Genomic DNA, 20650 nt, shown 5'->3' with positions numbered 1-20650 from the left:
CACCTCAGAATGGTTGAGAGACAAAGATTCTTCTTCAACTTGGTGCAACTTTCAACTTAAGGCTTCAGCCACCACATTAGCTTTTCCAGGGTGATAATGAACTTCTAAGTTATAATCTTTGATTAACTCAAGCCACCTCCATTGCCTCATATTCAACTCAGATTGAATGAAAATATATTTGAGTCTCTTGTGATCCATGTAGATATGCACTTTATTTCCCAACAGGTAATGTCTCCAAATTTTTAGAGCATGCATCGCTGCAGCCAGCTCTAAATCATGAGTAGGATAATTCAACTCGTGCTTTTTCAGCTGATGTGAAGCATAAGCGATCACACATCTGCCTTGCATAAGCACGCATCCTAGTCTAGTCCTAGAGGCATCACAATACACATCAAATGACCTATCAACATCTGGTTGGGCAAGAATAGGAGCAGAGGTAAGAAACTTCTTCAGGGCTTAGAAAGCTTCTTCACAAGCCAGACTTCATTTCTGCCAGTTCCTTTAGAGCCATGCGGTAAGGACGCCATGAAATAGGAGTAGTACCAGGTTCTAACTCAATGGTAAACTAAACATCCCTATCCGATGGTAACCGACTAGATCTTTGGGAAAGATATCCAAAAACTCACAGACCACAGGAATAGAGGCAAGATCAGGAGAGGCTTTAGTATGGGCAATAACTCATAGAGTGGAAACTAAAGACATAAGGAGAGACATTCTAGTCTCAGTATGGTGCTTAGACCTCCACCTTTCCCCGCCTCCAATCAGTCGGTCCGAAAAGAGCTAGAACCCAAGATAAGAGCATAACAAGCCTTCCCACTCCCATAAGCAAGTATGTGCTCAGGATAATAAGTCTGTGACCTGACTACCATCAACAACAACGGACGGTCCTTAATCAACATGAACAGGGAAAACAGTGTAACCAAGCTAAGCCCTGTTGGCCGCAGGACACAACCTGTTACACCCACCAATATCCATACCATATCCCTGCCCTGTCTCCATTTTTCCTTTCATCATTTTATCATGAGAGTAATTGTAATAATCACCTATTGTAAGTAACGGCAGGTTACTCATGCTACCGAAAACCCAAGCATAGCAGCTACTCGAACCTGTACTAGTAGAACTCATAGGACAGTTATATCTATGCATGTGGTTTTTATAAAATTCCTGTAACGTAAATGCACATCACATATATATATATTCAGTGATTATAAAAAATAAGGGTTATGCACCGGGGCTTGCCTTGGGCAAGCGCGGTGTTAGCTGAGTCAGTCAGTGGCGGTAATAGGACCTCCTCCTCATACTCCTCGATGATCTTCTCGAACTCGTGATTGCTGGTGACACGATCTCCGCCAACTCGTTCTCTACATGCATGCGATGATGATGCAACACTTAGCATTTATGTAACAGCAACTCTTAAAATAAGAATACACATATGAAGCTACTAAGCTAGATCTAATGACTAATGTACAAAGCTAACTATCATCTTTACCAAGCAAAGTGTTGGATTCAACTAACAAACACCTAGCTTTACAAATGAAGGATATATCTTTATTCCTACTAATGATTTAATGCATATTTGAAACAAAGAACATTTAACTACCCTAATGCTTAGTCTATTATAAAGCTACAAAAATTACAGTGAGCACATAATAATATAACGAAGCTACTATAAAATTTTTAGGACTAAAACTATCACCAATTTACCACAAAAATTCTTACAATATTTAACCTATTAATATTAAGCACTCTCAAATGATTTAATAGCTCCTGGTATCAACATGCATATATATGAACTAAATACACTAGCAAATATAGCACAATTTTACGAACCTAAGAAAATTTGTTTCAAAATTTTTAGACACCTAAATGATTTTATATGATTTACCAAAGATCAGCTCAAAAATTAAATTAGAAAACTATTTCTAATTCCTTATGAAAAAGAAAAAAGAATTCTCCCACGCGGCCCACACGTGCAGCCCACGAGACACAGCGCGTGGCGGCCCACAGTGTGGCCCACGCGAGATGACCCGTGGTGCGGCCCATGCGAGATGGCCCGCGCCGAGGAATCCCACGCACATCGATGACTTTGCAAAAGAGACCTGAAACTTCTCCCAAATTATAAATAAGTCCTAACACTATTCCCCCTCTCTCAGAACTTCTCACTTAACCCCTTGGCCTTTCCCTAATTCACCCGCGCGCACCCCCGATGACTCTACGCACGGCGGCGTGGCGAGCGGCAGCACTAGGCGCTTACGCCGGCCACTTGGAACCTATGTGGGCCTACCTAACGGGTCGATCTCCATCTCTGATCTGAGCGGCTATGCTAACGGCGGTGCAGTGACACGACTGCCTGGGGAAGGGTGCAGCGGCGTGCGCCCATCCACGACGGCGGCGCCACTATTCCAGTGGGATGGGGTAGCTATAGGCCTAATTGGTTAGCTCGTGAGCATCAGGAGGCTACCATGGACCAGTCCGATGTGATGGTTGGGGCAGAGGACGATGGAGGAAGGCTGGCCACATGCGTCTGAGCTGTGTGGCGGCGCACCGCGGCGACATGGTCGCGTCAGTGACAAAGAGGAGGCAGTAGCGGTTCGACTAAGGCACGCATGGTGGAGAGGGAGGTAAGGTGATGCTGGTGATGCAAGTGAATTAGCTTAGGAGAGACGGTAGGAGGGCTGCCCACATCCACGGGCGGACGCGGTGTTATTGGCACGGTGGTGGAAGAAACTCCAAATTGGAGCTCGGTCGTGCTCACTTCAAAGCTAGGTGGGGTCGGGCAGCGAGAGGACATGATGGTGAAGCCGTGGATGCGACGAATTGAATGGAGGTGATCATTCGTAGAGTAATTTGATGGCGCGACTCATGGTGGTAGCAGAGGGAGAAAGACAGAATGAGAGAGACGGGGCCCAGTAGGTGGGCTCGGCTCGTCCTTGCCTTGGTGGGATGGGGTCGACGGGAACATGGAGGCCCATGCACAGGCGCTAGCAGATAGACGCGTGCGCTTCCGATCAGCATGGCCCGTGCGACCGCAGTGTCTTAAATTACAAGGCAACGGTGAGCTCAGCCACGTGCGCGCGGCAGTGGTGGCCTTGAACTAGGCCGGCAGCGGCACAGAGGGTACAACAAACAGGCACGGACACAACGATGATACGATGGCAGTGGTGGGGTCGTGGCACAAGGCAGGTCAGCAGTGCGGCGAGGCAGCAGTGGGTGGACGCAACGGCGAGGTGATAGCGCCGGAAGTGGCTTCGTCGTGGCGCGGGCGGGCGGCAGCAGCTCTGCGCGCTGGGGACAGCGGCAGCCGAGCCACACCAGGCTAGAGGTAGCCATGTCCAGCCATGCGCGGCAGTGCACACGCGCGAACAACGTGACTACGCCGAGCGCCCGAGCATGGTGACCGTGCCCACGCGGCCAACCAGCCTGAGACCGAGCAGTGCATGAATTTTAAAAGCCAATAAAAACTAAACGGTTGCTTCAGGAGCCAAACCATCTCCACCATGCTCAAGAGGGCATATGTTACTACTAAATTGAGCTATAACACTACACCACCCCTTAACCCAATCTCTCAAAATAATTTGCTAAACATAGCAATGTTTAGCTGTTGACAGACTTGGAAATTTCTAAGTTTTTGAGCTGAACTTGATTTGAATTTGCAATTTCTAGGCTAGCAGAAATAACAGCTAGCAATATCATTTTTCAATAGCAAGTATTTCACTGTCATTTACAAAGTTTGTACTTCAAACTTTATTTAAGTATCACACACATGTTCTATAGTATTTTTACTTAATAAAAAATTGTTTTAAACCCTACTTGATATACATGAACTATTGAATCAACTTTCGTTTAATATTTTTATTAGTTATTTTAAGTTACAAGAAATTTATCTACACATTCTATCACATGCATTAACACATAAACATGATGCTCATGACATGTTTTAGTAAATAATTTACGGTGTAACACCGAGGGTGTTACATGGCATGTGTTTTGAGGTACCTAGCTGAGATACATTGGTTCGTGAATCGCTATTTCTATAAGACGGTACGACTTGGCTATGGTCTAGCACCATAGTAAGAACTAGAAGATGAAGAATGGTGAAATAATTCGGATTGCTCAACTCGTGCTTGAAAGTAGAACAGGTGCTTACCTAGAATGGTTAGCTAATGAAATAATCATGACCGCTAATAAAACTTGATTGTAAGAATAAACTATTAGTAATGCTTTTTCGCAAACAAAAAGAAAATAGTAAACCCATATTGCCTATCATATCCTTAAGAGTCAGGAAACTATTCCCACTAGTTGGGTAAGTCTTGCGAGTACATTGTGTACTCAGGGGTTTATTTTACCACTGTTGCAGGTGCAGTTTGAGGAGTAGCTCTTATGTGGAGGATTCTTCTATTGGGCACAGAAGAATCCTTATATCATTTTCGCTAGATGTTTATTTTCATTCTGCTGTTTAATTATCGCACTTTGAACTCTGGTATTGTAATAAATAATTTCCAAGAACTCTTGTTGTATGAAATGGACTAAGTATTGTAAGATCATAGTCATTATTATATTCTGGATATAAAACGTGGATTGTTTTGAGTTCTCCCCTAGGGTGTGCTCGACGGAACTATTCAATATAGCTCCCTTTCGAGGTGCTTAGTGTCTAGTGGAAGACGAGCGCCTTCGAAAGCGTGTTATTTCGGATGGTTTTACCATAATCAACTATCAAAAAAGGGGAGATTGAAAGCTTTAGTTTGGCTTTGGTGAATTGATGAAACTCTAGGTGCTAACCTATTTGCTCTAGTGACCATGAGATAGGTAGCGCTATTTCAAGTGGTGGAGCAAATGAAGATCATGTTGATGATGGTGATGGCCATGGTGATCAAGTGCACGGCTTGGAAAAGAAGAAAGAGAAAAACAAAAAGCTCAAGGCAAATGTGAAACTTGATAGAAACTTTTTAGTTTGGTGATCAAGACACTTAGTGAGTGTGATTACATTTAGGATCGATAGCCATACTATTAAGAAGGGTGAAACTCGTATCGAAATACGGTTATCAAAGCGCCACTAGATGTTTTAACTCATTGCATATGCATTTAGATTCTAGTGAGTGCTAACACCTTTGAAAATATTTTTGAAAATATGCTAACACACATGTACAAGGTGATACACTTGGTAGTTGGCACATTTGAGCAAGGGTGGAGAAGTTGGTGAAGTCAGAAAGCTCACTAGAACTGATCGGACGCAGGATCAGACGCTGGACTTGAGCGTCCGGTCAGTGTTGGTGAAGTGGCGCGGTCTTGGCCTTGTTGACCGAACTCTGAAGGTGAAGTTGACCGGTCTCGGCGCGCAGCGTCCGGTCGCTCATTAATATGCGCGGGAAGGCTCTCGACCATTGACGTTCGGGCGGCCGTGGTTTAAACGCGGGACACGTGGACGTGGATCGCTGACCGGACACTAGGGTGTCGCGTGTCCGGTCAGCCCGTAACCAGTGCAGCGAGGAGCCCAATAGCTCTATTCGTGGGGGCTCTCTATTTAAGCTCCATGGCCGGCTTAAACTCACTCTCTTGGTCATTTGCATTGACATAGCTACCTTGTGAGCTTAGTCAAAGCCCTCACACTCATCTCCATCATTGATTCATCATCTTTGTGAGATTGGTAGTGAATCCAAGTGCATTGCTTGAGTGATTGCATCTAGGGGCACTTGGTGTTCGTGTTTCGTTGTGGGATTCACTTGTTACTCTTGATGGTTGCCGCCACCTAGACAGCTTGGAGCGGCGAGGATCGTCTAGCAAAGGTTGGTGATTGTATCCTGCTCAGATCGTGGTGATTGTGAGGGGTTCTTGACCTTTCTTCGGCAGAGAGCCAAAAGGTACTCTAGTGGATTTCTCATGAATTGTGTGATCCTGATCTTGTGTTAGTTGTGTGGCACCCGGTTGCGGGTTTGGCGTGTGATGCCAATTAGCGCGTGAACCTCCAAGTGAGTGAATCGCCACAACAAGGACTAGCTTGCTGGCAAGCAAGTGAACCTAAAAAAAATCGTGTGTCGTCATTGTCCGAGGATTTCTTGGTTTTCATTGTGATTCATTATGATCATTTTGTGATTGGCTCAATTCCTCGACACGGCGGTATATACCATCCTTTCTTGTATTACATTCCTAGTGTGTAAACTAAGCTCTTTAGTGTAACTAGTTTTGAAAGCTAGCTTGCGTCGGGTCTAGTGGTTAGTGAGGCTCTTTAGTTAGTCTTTGAGAGCTCACTAATTTAATGGTAATGACCTAGCATTGTGTGCTTAGAGACTATAACAATTAGAATTATGGTAGGTGGCTTACATTTTTAGTAGGATAACGCAACACTCGCTTCGCCGTTTAATTGTCTAACATTTTTATTAAGTGTTATTGTAGAAAATTTTATTGGCTATTTAATCTCCTCTAGCCATAAGGACCTTTCAAGCTTATATAATTTAGGGAGTGTGTTTTTTTGCGCAAGAATTTTGGGAGTGTTTTAACAAGGTAAGTTCCAAATCGCATACTATTGTTGCTTTCAATTCTCAAAAGTTCTTTTAAGGTTTTCAGATTTTAGAGTTTTATAAAGTTGGCTAAGTCATACTTATTGATTTCAATTTAAAAGAACTAAAAGATCTTAACCGTAAAAATAATATTTATATTGATAATGTATGAGATTATATAATATTATCTATAATATTATATTATTAATAACTAATATTATCTATATTATTATTATTATCACGAGCTAAAAGTTACTAGTACTGTGTTTCGGAACCGGACTCCGGTGACATTTTTATTCTGGCTTCGCCCCTGAATTTGCATGTGTTTTTTTAGGGATGGTGTGCGTATGTGTTGTGAACCTCTATGTTTGGACCATGTAATTTGCAAAATTAATCTTTACTAGTATGATTTATTAGGAAGTTAAGCCTCTCCGAGCGCACGTCAATGTCCCCGTGTTTATCCATGGATGCGTTACCGAGCTCTTCCATTGGAACAGAGTTACTGGACCTGATGACATCACGCACGTAGGCAGCGACTCCATCAACATGCAGATCCTATCATGGCTAGGTCTACTCTACTAGGAAATATCATCGCGAAGATCATGTCTAAACTTTCAACTAGCTACGACTAAGAAATTAATTAATTAATATATATAATCCTTGTGATATCACCATTCCCAATTTAAAAAATTGTCCTGTGAGTATAACAAAACCATTTGCACAACGCTTTCTGACTTTTCGGGAATGTTGAGAGAGAAAAAAAAGAAATCAATTCAGTCAGGATGCAACCTGAAAAGAAGATAAAGAACGAAACCGCCGAATTGTTTACGAGTATTCCCAACCGATTATTGTCTGAGGTAATAATGTACAAACATTGTTGGGTCGACAAGATATCATTGTTTTAGCAGCGAGCATTGTATTTGCAGCAAATGTTTCAGGCTGATGTGCGCTTTTAGTTGTAAGCATGCATGCTCTGTATCTGCCTCGGAAATGTTTTGATCTGACGCAACTATTTTGGAAAGAAAAATGGCAGAAAGACAGAAGGGTCAGCTGATTTATTATTTTCTAGTTCGCCAAGCAAACAGTCCGTGTGATCCCGATATTTCTGACTCCATGTTCACTTCTTTTAACCCGTTTTGTACATGATGTTCTCTCGCTACACTTCCAGTCGGTCAAACTTTTTCTTACATATCCTTTTCTTTTAGTTTCTTACCCCAAATTTGGTACTAGAGAAAATGTACCCATATCGAGTATGAGATTCAAATTTAGATAAATAAAACTAGGCCTTGTTTAAATTCAGGGTGTAAAGTTTTGGAGTGTCACATCGGGTGTCACGTGGGGGTGTCGCATGTGGTATTCAGATACTAATAAAAAAACAAATTACAGAATCCGTTAGTAATCCGCGAGACGAATTTATTAAGTCTAGTTAATCTGTCATTAGCACATGTGTTACTGTAGCACCGCATTGTCAAATCATGGCCAATTAGGCTTAAAAGATTCGTCTCGCAAATTAGTCGTAAATTGTGCAATTAGTTATTTTTTAATCTATATTTAATATTCCATGCATGTGTCAAACATTCGATAGGATAGAGAGTAAACTTTAGGAGAAGAAACTAAACAAGACCCTAGTCCATGAACTCGTGCTCTAGCATACACACTATAGTTTTAAAATACATAAGCATTAACCTAGCATTATGCTTTCTCCTTCTGTTCATTTACACAATATACTTAGGGCACCCTTATCAATAGAGTCAACCTGCTAGTTCATGTAAACTTAAAAAAGAAGACAAAAAAAGAGTAACATTAGTACAAAAAAAATGTAAGTATAGACGTATGAATCATAGGAAAGTGTGTGAGTTTAGTTTTTCAAGAAGAGTTAGCTTATCATGTTCTCTCCTTATTGAGTAAAATATTCTATGAGCTAGCTAAGACACTGTTGGAGCTGCTCTTATAGATACTCTATAATATATATTTAGTTATGAAAATTAAAACTTATTAATTACTCCATATTTTCTCCATTTATATCCATAATTTTCTTTTTCTCCACGGTACATCCATATGTCTTCAATATGCATTTAGTTGTAACCTTAGCTTAAATTATGATGGCAATCTACTCGGCACACATGAATCGAGATTTTGAATTTCAAAAATTGATGTTATTATCCTCAAGTAAATTGACATCTGCATCTTTTGTTCAAAAAAGTCATTTTTTGCATGTTATAAGGATTTTAGGTGGTTGATTTGAAATCTTACTTACCATGATGGCACAAACAATCATTTAAGTATACAACGCTTAAGATTAATGTAGAGTTGAAATGAGATCGAGGGACGGACTGCATATGACATGACCTATATGAATATCATCATGGAGGACATATCTGCGCCCTTGTATATAGGGTGGGTCGGGTTGACTACTCAGAGTCTGAAATCAATATATAGGGACTAACGGGAGACGCGACGAACACAACCGCACGGACGGATCATGGAACGATCACTCGCGCTCGGTGCCAGTGCCGCAGGTTCTCCGGTGGGGGCACGCATCATTCACGCGGCGCGGAACCACCACACCAAGCACCAGCTCTGCCAAAAACGACGAGCATTACCGTCGCCGAGCTCCAAGTGGCCGGCGGCCGGCCGGACTGACCAAACAAACAATCTTCCGATCGAACGAACCATACCAAGTCTGGCATTCTAGATACACCGCCCGCCAGGCCCGCCAGCTTTTTATCATCATCCCCTCCGTCATGTCATGCGCGTGCCATGGATCTTTTTTTTTTTTTTTTTTTTGAGACTTTTCCTCGTGTGCCATTATAAAATATCGTAATCCCCTGTGTGCCTCTGAAAAAATTTAGCGGTCTTCAGCGCCACTACTTCAACTTTTTCGTGTCCTGCATGCCACTTCCGTCAGTTTGGACGCTAACGCCGTCAAACTGCAGGTGTGAAAAGACGAAAATGCCCTTAAGTTCAAATATGTTATTATTTTTTTAAGCATCTTAACGACTTCAAATGAAAAAACTCAAAACTATAAAGTTGTAGATCTCTTCGAGATCTATAATTTTCATATAAAAATTATTTTCATTTAATTCCGTAAAAAAAATATGATTTGATATGATTAACATATCTTAGAAAAATCATATTATTTTTTTTTGCGAAATTAAATGAAAAAAAATTATATGAAAATTATAGATCTCGACGAGATCTACAACTTTCTAGTTTTGAGTTTTTTCATTTGAAGTCGTTAAGATGCTAAAAAAATTAATAACATATTTAAACTTAAGGGCATTTTCGTCTTTTCACACCTGCAGTTTGACGGCGTTATAGTCCAAACTGACGGAAGTGGCATGGATGACACGAAAAAGTTGGAGTAGTGTCGCTGAAGACCGCTGAATTTTTTGAGAGGCACACAGAGAATTACGATCTTTTATAATGACACAAAGGGAAAAGTCTCATCTTTTTTCACAGAGACTCTCTGGCCTTCCTTTTGGTTGGCGCGGACAATGGGGGAGGGGTCGAAAATCGAATCCCTTTGGAGTTGGACAAATGACAATCCGCGTGATTGATTGTTACATGCACAAGTTGGCTCATTAAACAAGATCAACCAACCTTAACAACAAATGAATCGATCCCCTCCCCCCCGGCGATCTTCTTTATTCCCTCGCCAATGGGCTTGCATGCGCGTCGCTTTCCTCCAATTCTAATTTGACCAACCCAACTGGCCAGTGCCTCTGCCCCCCTTGCCTTGCCCCAACCACCAACCTAATCCGTCAGGTCAGCTTTCCTTTCCTGCCATGCCCACCCATTGGAATGCCCAAGCCCGGAAGCCAAACCGCCATCTTTCTACTCAGAAAACTATCGCCGAGACAACAACTCTCCCAAGTGACCCTAAACCAGTCCCTGCAACTTTGCGAGCGAGGCCACAGTAAGCAATGGCAAGTGTGTGTGTGCGTGTGTGCTGCTGCCGCCTTGGCAAGTTGCGTGGAGTGACCATGACCGGCACCACCCCAGTTGTTTGTCCATCCCAGGTATATAACCGCCTCTCTCCTCCAGCTCTACCAGCTCCCTCCCCTCCCTTGGCCGCCGTTCGTCCTCCTCCTCTGTGGAGCAGCCCAACCAAAGAACCTTGAGCCTTGAGGCGTGGGGTAGGGTGCGTCTGTGTCCGGCGGCACACAGAGAGGAGCAAAGCAAAGGAAGCAGCAGCAATGCCGTACACAGCTCCGAGGCCGTCGCCGCAGCAGCACAGCCGTGTGACCGGCGGCGGCGGGGCGAAGGCGGCGCTAGCGTCGGCGGCGGTGCCGGCGGAGGTGGCGCGGCACCACGAGCACGTGGCGCGCGCGGGGCAGTGCTGCTCGGCGGTGGTGCAGGCGATCGAGGCGCCCGTTGGGGCCGTGTGGTCCGTGGTGCGGCGCTTCGACCGCCCGCAGGCGTACAAGCACTTCATCCGGAGCTGCCGCCTCGTGGACGGCGGCGACGCCGGAGGCGTGGCCGTGGGGTCGGTGCGCGAGGTGCGGGTCGTCTCGGGCCTCCCCGCCACCAGCAGCCGCGAGCGGCTCGAGATCCTCGACGACGAGCGCCGCGTGCTCAGCTTCCGCGTCGTCGGCGGCGAGCACCGCCTCGCCAACTACCGGTCCGTCACCACCGTGCACGAGGCCGACGCCGGCGCCGGCGGCACCGTCGTCGTGGAGTCGTACGTGGTGGACGTGCCCCCCGGCAACACCGTGGACGAGACGCGCGTGTTCGTGGACACCATCGTGCGCTGCAACCTCCAGTCGCTGGCGCGCACCGCCGAGCGCCTCGCCCTGGCCCTCGCCTAGAGCCCTGGCAGCTGCCGGCTGGCGCCTGGCGACGGCGGCGGGCACCTTGTTTCTTGACTTGGTCATGTTCTTTTGCCCTTTCCGGGGAGATCGATCGATCCATGAACTCGTGGTTCTAGGATGATTTAGCTTGTGCTACTATTCTCTCTCTCTCTTTGCGACACAAACATAGATGACCAACGGGCCGGCATGGCACGCCGTGCCTCCCGGGCCGTGCCTCACAGGGCCACGGGCCTAGCCTTCGGCCTAGGCACGGCCCTATGGGCTGATTTCCGTGCCGGGCCGGCCCGAGAAGCACGACAATTTTCACAGGTCGTGTCAGCCCGAGGCCCACTGAGTGTCGACATAGAGAGAGAGGAGGGAGGAGAGGGTAGGTCGGGTCGCCTGGAGCAGGCAGGGTCACCGGGACGCAGGGGTCGTGGAGGAGCGGCGGGGCTCGAGGCCAGCCACCGCGCGGGGGCATTGGGGGAGGAGGGCGGCTGCCGGCGTGCTCGAGGCCGGTGCGTGCGCCACGGCCACGTGGGGAGGCGAGGAGGAGGTGGCCGCGGGGGGCTGGGAACGGCGGAGCTCCGGATCTCGGGGGCAGGAGCTGCGCAGGCGGTGCCCTCCCTCAAGCGATGGAGAGGAGATGAAGAGGGGGTGAGCGAGATGGAGAGGATAGAAAACAAGAAAGGGAGGGAGTCGCCGGATCTGCCTGCCCGTGCGCTCCTAGCCGCGCGCCGCCGAGGGAGAGTGAGGGAGGGAGGGAGGTCGTCGTACCTGCGTCGGATCTAAGCGGAGGAGGCACGGCAAGGGATCCCGCCGTACGCCGAGTGAGAGGGTGGGAGGGAGCCCGTCGTGCACCGAGGATGAGGGAGAGAGGGAGGCCACCGGATCTGAGCTGAGGGAGGGAGGGAGGGAGGGCGCCGTCGTGCATCGAGGATGAGGGAGAGAGGGACGCCACCGGATCTGAGCTGAGGGAGGGAGGGAGAGGGAGAGGGAGAGAGATCCGCTCGGGGAGGGAGAGATGGAGGACGCAGGGGCAGCCGTGGGAGGTGGCGGCGGCCGTCGGCGTGCTCATCCCCGAGGCAGATCCGGTTGGAGGTGGCGTCCGCGCACCCGCGCGTGGCAGGAGGAGGCAGGGGCATCCCGCGGGAGGTGGCGGTGGACGCCACCAAGGAGGATCTGGCCGCGTGCAGCAAGAGGAGATAGGGTTAGGGGGAGCCGGGGAGGTGAGCTGGGGGCGAGACCGCGCGGGGTTGGCAGGTCGGGCCGCCAGCAGGCCTCTGGCTCCGGAGCTAGCCATGCCATGCCGGGCCACGTGCCTGGGGTAAGGCCCAGGCATGGCCTGCTCCTCCGGGCCGTGCCAGCCCGGGCCCGCTAACCGTCGGGCTAGGCCGGGCTTGGGTAGGGCCAAAAAACGGGCCGACGGGCTCAGGCTGCATGGCCATATATAGACACAAAGTACAAATTATTGTATGGGTGTTGCCTGATATTAACCCTTATTCACATACATGTACAACACCCCTTCATTTAGATGTCTAGTTAGTAGCTCCCTCTTGGCATTGGTAAACCATCACTACTTGAGGAATGGTGTTACAGATGCAAATTCGTGTTGTCTGTGTTCCTGCGATTTTAGTACCCATTTCTGCAGACAAATTTATGGAAATCCGAGGACAAATCGGTAGGTGGTCAATTCATGAGATCAGTCTGGAACGAGTTGTACGGGACAGATGCACATGGAGCTCTGAACACCTACTTGATGGGGGAGGAGCATTCCTAGTGATTAAGGACCATTATATTTGTTTTTACCAAACAAGCACTTAGTTTTGTAGGTGTTGCATGATAGTAGTTGATAGGTGGGAGCAACCACAAAATCGCTTCTTACCCCCCTCCGTTTCAAAATCTACATGACTTGTAAAAACACCATATATATTTAAAAATGAGAGATTAACATCTAATCATTGTTGTATATGTGATTCCACGCACTGAACTAATCTTTTCCTAAGTGGAACACCAAGACGGTGCGGCTTAAACCATGCGCAGCCAAACCATGGATACAAATAAAATTGTCTAGAGAAAATCAAGATCAGCAGTTCTTAGCTTATGTTTATGAAAGGAAAACACTGATCGTTTCGCTAAAAAATACTACCGAGGCATCATCTGACTTCGCATTTTTCTTCCCCCAAAGACATAAATTTTATTCGTTGTCCTGAGAGAGATCTCTCAGGTGCCATGTCATGCCATGCCATCCGCGTGCGTGCACGTCAAACGATCTTGAAGGCGCATAATTCGTCAGTACTCCACAAGACGAATTTTTTAAGCCTAATTAGTCTGTCATTAGCATAGGTTTACCATAGCACCACATTGTCAAATCATGGACTAATTAAGCTTAAAAGATTCATCTCAAAAATTAGTCGCAAACTATATAATTAGATTCATAATTAGTCTATATTTAATATTTCATACATGTATCAAATATTCAATAAAACAACGATTAAAATTTACGAGGGGCAACCAGACACCACCTAAAAACACATTGGCGTCGCACGCAGGCAGCAAGCGACCCAGCTGGCTACCTGGAGCAACTTGTTGGCGATGTGACTGTAAAAATTTGCAGTTCAGGTCTCGTTTAGATTGATGTTAGGAATCAGTATTCGGCACTGTAGCACTTTCGTTTGTATTTGACAATTATTATCTAATTATGGCCTAACTAGGCTCAAAAGATTCGTCTCGTAATTTACAATCAAACTGTGTAATTAGTTATTTTTTTATCTACATTTAATACTCTATATATATCCAAAGATTTGATGTGACGAAGAGAGAGGGAAAAAACTTACAATCTAAACCAGGCCTGAATACTAGTAGTAGGAATTTGCAAGGCGAGCCCTAGGATTCCCTGCGGGTGCCGGCGCGATGGCCTGCCCTGACACCGGTGCGCCCCAGAGGCCAGAGCAGAGAGCTTGGAGCGAGGGTACAATGCAGGTGGAGCTTGACCTGGTGCCAGCCATGGATCCTCTGGCCTCGGGCGGACGCCGCGTACGTACATGTCGTCATAACACCCTGGCCAATATGGGAATCCACACGCGCGTACTCCCTGCTCGCCTGTGTTCCTGCAGCCAGTTGTTGTTGGCCATGCATAAGCTGCTGGCGCCATTCATGGTGATGGTCATGTTACGTTGCTGTGGGAGAAGAAGCGACACTCACAAACACCAGCTAGCTACTGTAGCTACTTGATTGCATTGCATTCATTTGGCAGAGCTAAGGCTTCTCTAAAAACAACCTCCGGTTCATTCAGAGTAGCCTTCTCGGTGGGGTTGAGACCCTATACAAAAGCACTTGCCAAGGTGAATTTTTCCCTATTTTTCTATTATGGTGAAATGTAAAATGCCAAATGCCCATAGTATCCTTGTCTATTTTGACTTGTTTATACATGTGATTTATAAGTTTGACGTTAGGTTCTACTTCATCTGTCCTAAATTATAAGACGTTTTGTTATTTCTAGATTTATAGCTTTTACCATGTATCTAGAAATAACATATATCTAGGTGCGTAGGAAAAACTATGAATCTAGAAAAGTCTTATAATTTGGAATGGGGGGAGTGATATGCATGGTTGTTTGAAATGGACAAAGACTAAACATAAGAAAGTTTAGGTTAATTGATAATTAGTATTGGGTTTTAGAGTAGAGCAAAGTTTTCAAGGAAGTCATTCTGATGAACTGAACAAAGACCATGCAGATTTGCTGCTGAATCAATACATGTGTGTAGCATTTTGATGTAATTTTATCCAGGGTCACTTATCTTTTTCCAATCATGTCGAGCCGGACAGGAGCAACAGGGAGCTATTAGTTTTCTAGGCTCCGCACCAAAAAAAAAAAAAAAAAAAAAAAAAAAAAAAAAAAAAAAAAAAAAACCAGCTCCGTCTCCTACTAGCTTTACAGGAGAAACCATTTTCTCATAGGCCTTTTGGTATGGCTTCTATAGGACCATGGGAGAAGCACCTTTTGGAATGTGCAAGGCAGGAATGAGCTCACAGCTATTGCAGTTTTATTGTGTTTTTTCAATCACTAACCTTATTCTTACGGCATGAACTTTATCAATGATAAGCTAAAATCCCTAGTGAGGAAGAATTTTGACGTGGATTAACATTGTTAGCTATGTACCTCATGCGTTTCAAAAAAGGACTTGCAAGGGTTTTTTTTGCCTCGTGTATGGTGTATATAAGCACTTGAAAAATTATAGGGGACCGTGACGCCTAAAAAAGAGAGAAATTAGGCAACTTAAAATTTTACTTCTAAATTTTGGTATTTTTTTCTAACCTTAGCAAAACCTAAGCAAAAGATAAACTATATAAATATGCAACTACGGTTTTGCTAGTGTGTTGCTATTTCTACCGTAAAAGGAGTAATACAATCAATGTAAATGCGAAAGCTAAAGAGCAAGGTAGAGATATGCAAACTCCCGTCGACGACTTCAGTATTTTTACCGAGGTATCGAGAAGCACGCAAGCTTCCCCCTAGTCCTCGTTGGAGCCCCTCGCAAGGAGTCCCTCGCAAGGGCTAAGCTCCCGGTCGGGTAACTCCGTGGATAGCCACGGGCCTTCCCCACGCGCAAGTGGGTCTCCGACGTGCCTTTCGGCAAACCTCTCCCGGGTGCTCCCTGCCGTCTTCACTATCAAGCTTTCGGCCGAAACGTCGCGGGCCTTGTTCCCTCCGGTATACGGTGGCGGCCACACCATAAACGCGGTTGGTGTGATCTCGCAAGACTACAAGCCCCTACGATGTACACCAATGGTGCACGCAAGCACCGAGTGGTAAGAGGTATGCAAACCTCACTAAACACTAGGCCTAAACCTAGGGCAAGCGCATAAGCGGTGGTTTAATCAACCTAAGCACTTCGCAAAGCACCTACGCTAATCACCTAATAAAACACTAAGCACTATGCAAGATCACTAAAATGGTTTATCAACACCCTTGATATGTTTCCTCAGCTCCACTCACCTCATTTGGCCGGTTGGGGGTTGTATTTATAAGCCCCGCTGAGAAAGTAGCCGTTGGGGATGAAATCTCGCTTTTATGCTACTGACCGGACGCTGATCACGTCCTGATCGGACGCTTCCGGTCGTTTCGACCGTTGGAGCCATGATCAACTGATCGGACGCTGCCAGCGTCCGGTCACATGCCACCGGACGTGTCCGGTCGCAGTTTCGCCGCTCTGGAATCTCTCTGTACTCGACCGGACTCTGTTGTCCTGCGTTCGGTCGATTTGCTTGATCAACGTCTGGTCGCTGCTGCTGCCGAGCCTATGAACGGAGCGTCCGATCACTGTGCTACCAGCGTCCGGTCTAGCGTCCGGTCATCTCTGTGAGTTCGTTCCTTTGTGATCTTGCGTCCGGCTTGGTTGTTATCTTCATGCTTGGACTTTGCTTGATATCTTGGGTCTTCTCTTGTGCTTCTAGGGTCTTGCTTATGGTGTTGATCATCGGATCATCACGTTGCCTTCGTCCATGTCACGTTTTGCACCCTATTGAACTACAAAACAAACACTTGCAAATTCTTACAAAACAAACAGTTGTGTTGGTCATCAAACACCAAAATCCAAAGTAAATGGGCCTATGGTCCATTTTCCTTACAAAAATGAATACACAAATATGTGTTTTTGTTTATATTATAATGAAAGGTGACAAAGAATTTTAAAATAAAAAACTAAATGTGTCAAAACACCTAACATATAAAAACACCCCAAAAACACAAGTAGCAATTTCCACATAAACCTGCAATCCCTGGAACTATAGCATGGCTACAAGGCAAATATATATATGTACATGCTCCATGGTGAAAGCCATCTCTAAAGTGAAACTATAGAGTTAGTGAAGTGGAACTGATTTTAGTATTAAAGCAGAGTAACCCCAAATGAACCTTTACAAGGCAAATATATGTATCTGGAACTGATTTATAGTTTTTATTAGCTATCTATCTAGACATATAACATATATATACTATCTAGGTATATAGTAAAAGCTATGAATCTAGAAAAAACAAGATGTCTTCTAATTTGGTAAGGAGGGAGTGATGCATTGTAAACATACATACAATATGCTTTTCTCTGTGGTCTCTACTAGTATTGGTTATTGATCATATATATAGTACTAGTATATGTATTGCAGTTGGAATTGGGCGTTTCAAAATAAACAAAGTATATATTCAATTCTCAGGCAATGACTGCATAATGCCATTTGCCATGCTGGCACAGTACTATCTATGTATATGACCTAATAATAAAAATAGTAAAAGCCTGCACCTTGCAGGGCAGTGTGGTCTGCCAAGTTCGGTTTTCAAACAAATTAGCACACTTGGGCATGCACTTGGCCTAAACAAAACAGAAAGCTCGCGACATGGCGCGAATAAATGTACTCCAAGCGGGCTACTTGGCCAAGTTGCTGCAACCGGGGCCATCATTTGCCGACCCCGTCTGGTCAAGGAGAGCTGCTGCGCTGCGTCCTCCCTCCCCCGATTCGATTTGCTTCGTCGTCGTCCGTTTCTTTTCCTTGACAAGTTTGCTTGCCCCATCGCGTATGCAACTCGGCGTGCCAAGTTGGGGGCGTGCGCTTTGCAGTTTGCACCACCCGGATGAGATCGACTCGCCTGCTTCGCGCGAACGCCAACTGCCAAAGCTTGAGATTTGGCCTGCTTGCCCAACTTGCGAGTTGTGAGCTTCTTTCTTTCTTCCTTCAGAAGAGAAGAGGAGGAATCTCGAGCAACAACCGTCGCACACTGGCACCCCAGCGGCGCAACTTGGCTCCATACGGCAGTAGTACTCCAGAGCATGTACTACTACTATCTTATCCGTATATACGGCTCCATACGGCAGTAGTACTCCAAAGAAGGGCCGTCGGGCGTCGGCCCGTCGCCGTGCGACGTGCAGCTGGATGGCTGGCTGCCTCTCTCGTGTCTCCGCGCCGCGGCTTCTCCAGTTCCAAGCCAACCAACCCGGCGCCAGCGAGCGCGGCTCAGGCGGGCGTGCCGTTCCTTCCTCGTTCGGATCGTCCGGGGCCCCAAATCCGAGGGAATCTCCCGTGGCCACTTGCCCGGCCAACCCTGCCCGCGCCTGCGCCACGAGCGTCTGCAGCCTGCAGGGCAAATCTCGTACGGCGGCGAGGCGATTTCCTCGGTATAAGCGCACGCTGCCACAAACAGGGAAGATCGCATGTGCGCGTACGGTTATCTCACACCAAACCCGTCATTAGTATTTTTAATCATAGTTTATAAGCCAAACCAGCTCAAACAAATAGGCCGATAGTGTATAATCGCATCACCTATCCCCCAAATTAGTATCAACAACTCCGTATCTACTATTAAACTACCGTTTTGCTTCTGCTATAAAACTCCGTATCAACAACTATCTGTTTTCCCAAATTAGACCGATGAAAATCTTCTTCTCCACGCTCAATTTTTTTGTTTCTGTTTTCCCTTTTTCCTTCATAAACACTTCATTTCAAATTGTAAATCGTTATCTTTCTATATACACCCTCCATCCCTAAATAACTGTCGTTTTTTGTTTCCGTGTCATAAGTTTGACTGGATTTGTTGAAAAAATATGTGCAACATTTGTATCTTCAAATAAATTTATTATAAAAATAGATTCAACGATCTATCTAATGATATTAATTTTATATCATAAATATAAATATTAATATTTTTTATATATTTAGTCAAAGTTGTTTCTTGAAAGCGAAAACGACAATTATTTAGGGACGGATGGAGTACATAGCTTTTGTTGCACATTCTAGATATACATTATGTTTAGAAAAGATAAGATGCATGCATGGAAAGAAATAAAACTAGATTATGGTCACAAACAAATCTCTCTCCCACCTTAATTTTAGTTAATATAAATTCATGTTTGACTTGAACTCGAATTGTACTAGAGTTACGGTAATTATTTTAGCATTTAATTTATAAGTAGAATTGGTGCAACTAAAAAATAGGTGCGGATGAATATTTCACCTGATTCTTACAACACCTTCGATCTTGACGTGGAACTCCTCTAAATCATCCAAGTTTTTCTTATAACGTGTTCATAAAATTCAGGTGAAGAAGAGACATTTTTTCACCCAGGTACATAAAATAGACATTTCCTCATAAAATAGTTTTATTTTCTAAAGTAGATTGTACTCGCCGTACAACAACTTAACAGATGAGTGTAGATTGGTTCCACGCCAACTTATATGTAAAATACTTAAATACGTGCAACGGCTAAACTGCTAATTGGTGCATATGTATAGTACAAGCGCTGACACGACCAATGCATTTCGCCCTGCTGGATCGTGAGATGTGAATGGGAGTGTGTGTGTGTGTCTATATATATATATATATATATATATATATATATATATATATATATATATATATATATATATATATATATATATATATATATATATATATATATATATATATATATATATATATATATATATATAGAGAGAGAGAGAGAGAGAGGGGAAGGGTATATTCAGTAGTCAGCTATAAAATAAGTTATTCTGTAGTCATCTTCATTTACGATAATTTTATACACTAATTTACGATAATGTAAATACATATTTACGATATTTGGGTTAATATAACACATGGGGATATTTACCATAACGTTATAGTAAACCACTTAGTATGGAGTTATTATAATCTCGTAAATTAACATACTAATTATCGTAACTCAAAGTGGCTACAGAATAAGTTATTTTGTAGTCAGCTACGTGATAGTAGTTCTATATATATATATATATATATATATATATATATATATATATATATGTGTGTGTGTGTGTGTGTCTCTCCAACCGGAGATTCATTGTCGAACCTAAATCTAAAATGGATCTCAAACATAATATTTATAGTCTCCAACAAAGTACCTATATGGAAGACCTATTTTAGGTGTCAGGAGAGGCATAACCAAATCTGAGTATCCTCTCTCCTGGAGACCCATTTGCAAAAAGGGTTGTCTTTTGGGTCTTGTTGTTGGAGAACACCAAAAGTAGATATTAAACCATTTACGTGTAGCGTTATCCAAAGAACGAATATGTCTTGTATTTTGGGTCGCGGTTGTTAGAGACAATCTAGAATAGGGGTTAAAAAAGAATATGCCATGCACATGTGTGGACCGGATGAGAAATTCACAATTCTATGTACTCTTTGTAAACCTAATCTTGATCGATCTCGTGAAGGCATTAGCAGAGGAAGTAGCGTGAAGGAAAAGGCACTAAGGTTTGGAAGAGGATGAACAACGCTATCCTCAAGCTTGGAGGTCGTGCTCTAGGAGAGCCTATAGTTGGTTGTCCTCGGTGTTGATTGCAATGTGCTTGCAG

General features: G+C 44.7%; 2 protein-coding genes across 2 annotated transcripts in view; both read left to right on the top strand.

Moving 5' to 3' along the window:
• LOC136511475 (ribonuclease MRP protein subunit POP4-like) overlaps positions 1 to 20650 on the top strand; it is a 203666-nt gene that overhangs the window by 154637 nt on the left and 28379 nt on the right. The window lies entirely within an intron of this gene.
• LOC136512684 (abscisic acid receptor PYL5-like) lies at positions 10278 to 12031 on the top strand. Its single transcript, XM_066506658.1, has one exon. It carries the CDS (start codon positions 10694 to 10696, stop codon positions 11303 to 11305), a length of 612 nt encoding a protein of 203 aa, XP_066362755.1. The 5' UTR covers positions 10278 to 10693; the 3' UTR covers positions 11306 to 12031.

The sequence above is a fragment of the Miscanthus floridulus genome, chromosome 16 (genome assembly GCF_019320115.1).
Source record: "Miscanthus floridulus cultivar M001 chromosome 16, ASM1932011v1, whole genome shotgun sequence".
NCBI classification, from domain to species: Eukaryota; Viridiplantae; Streptophyta; class Magnoliopsida; order Poales; family Poaceae; genus Miscanthus; species Miscanthus floridulus.
Note: the sequence above shows the minus strand (reverse complement) of the source record. Positions and strands in the feature narration are given on the sequence as shown.

Coding starts and splice junctions, on each gene's coding strand:
- LOC136512684 (XM_066506658.1), top strand. CDS start 10,694: ATGCCGTACACAGCTCCGAGGCCGTCGCCGCAGCAGCACAGCCGTGTG.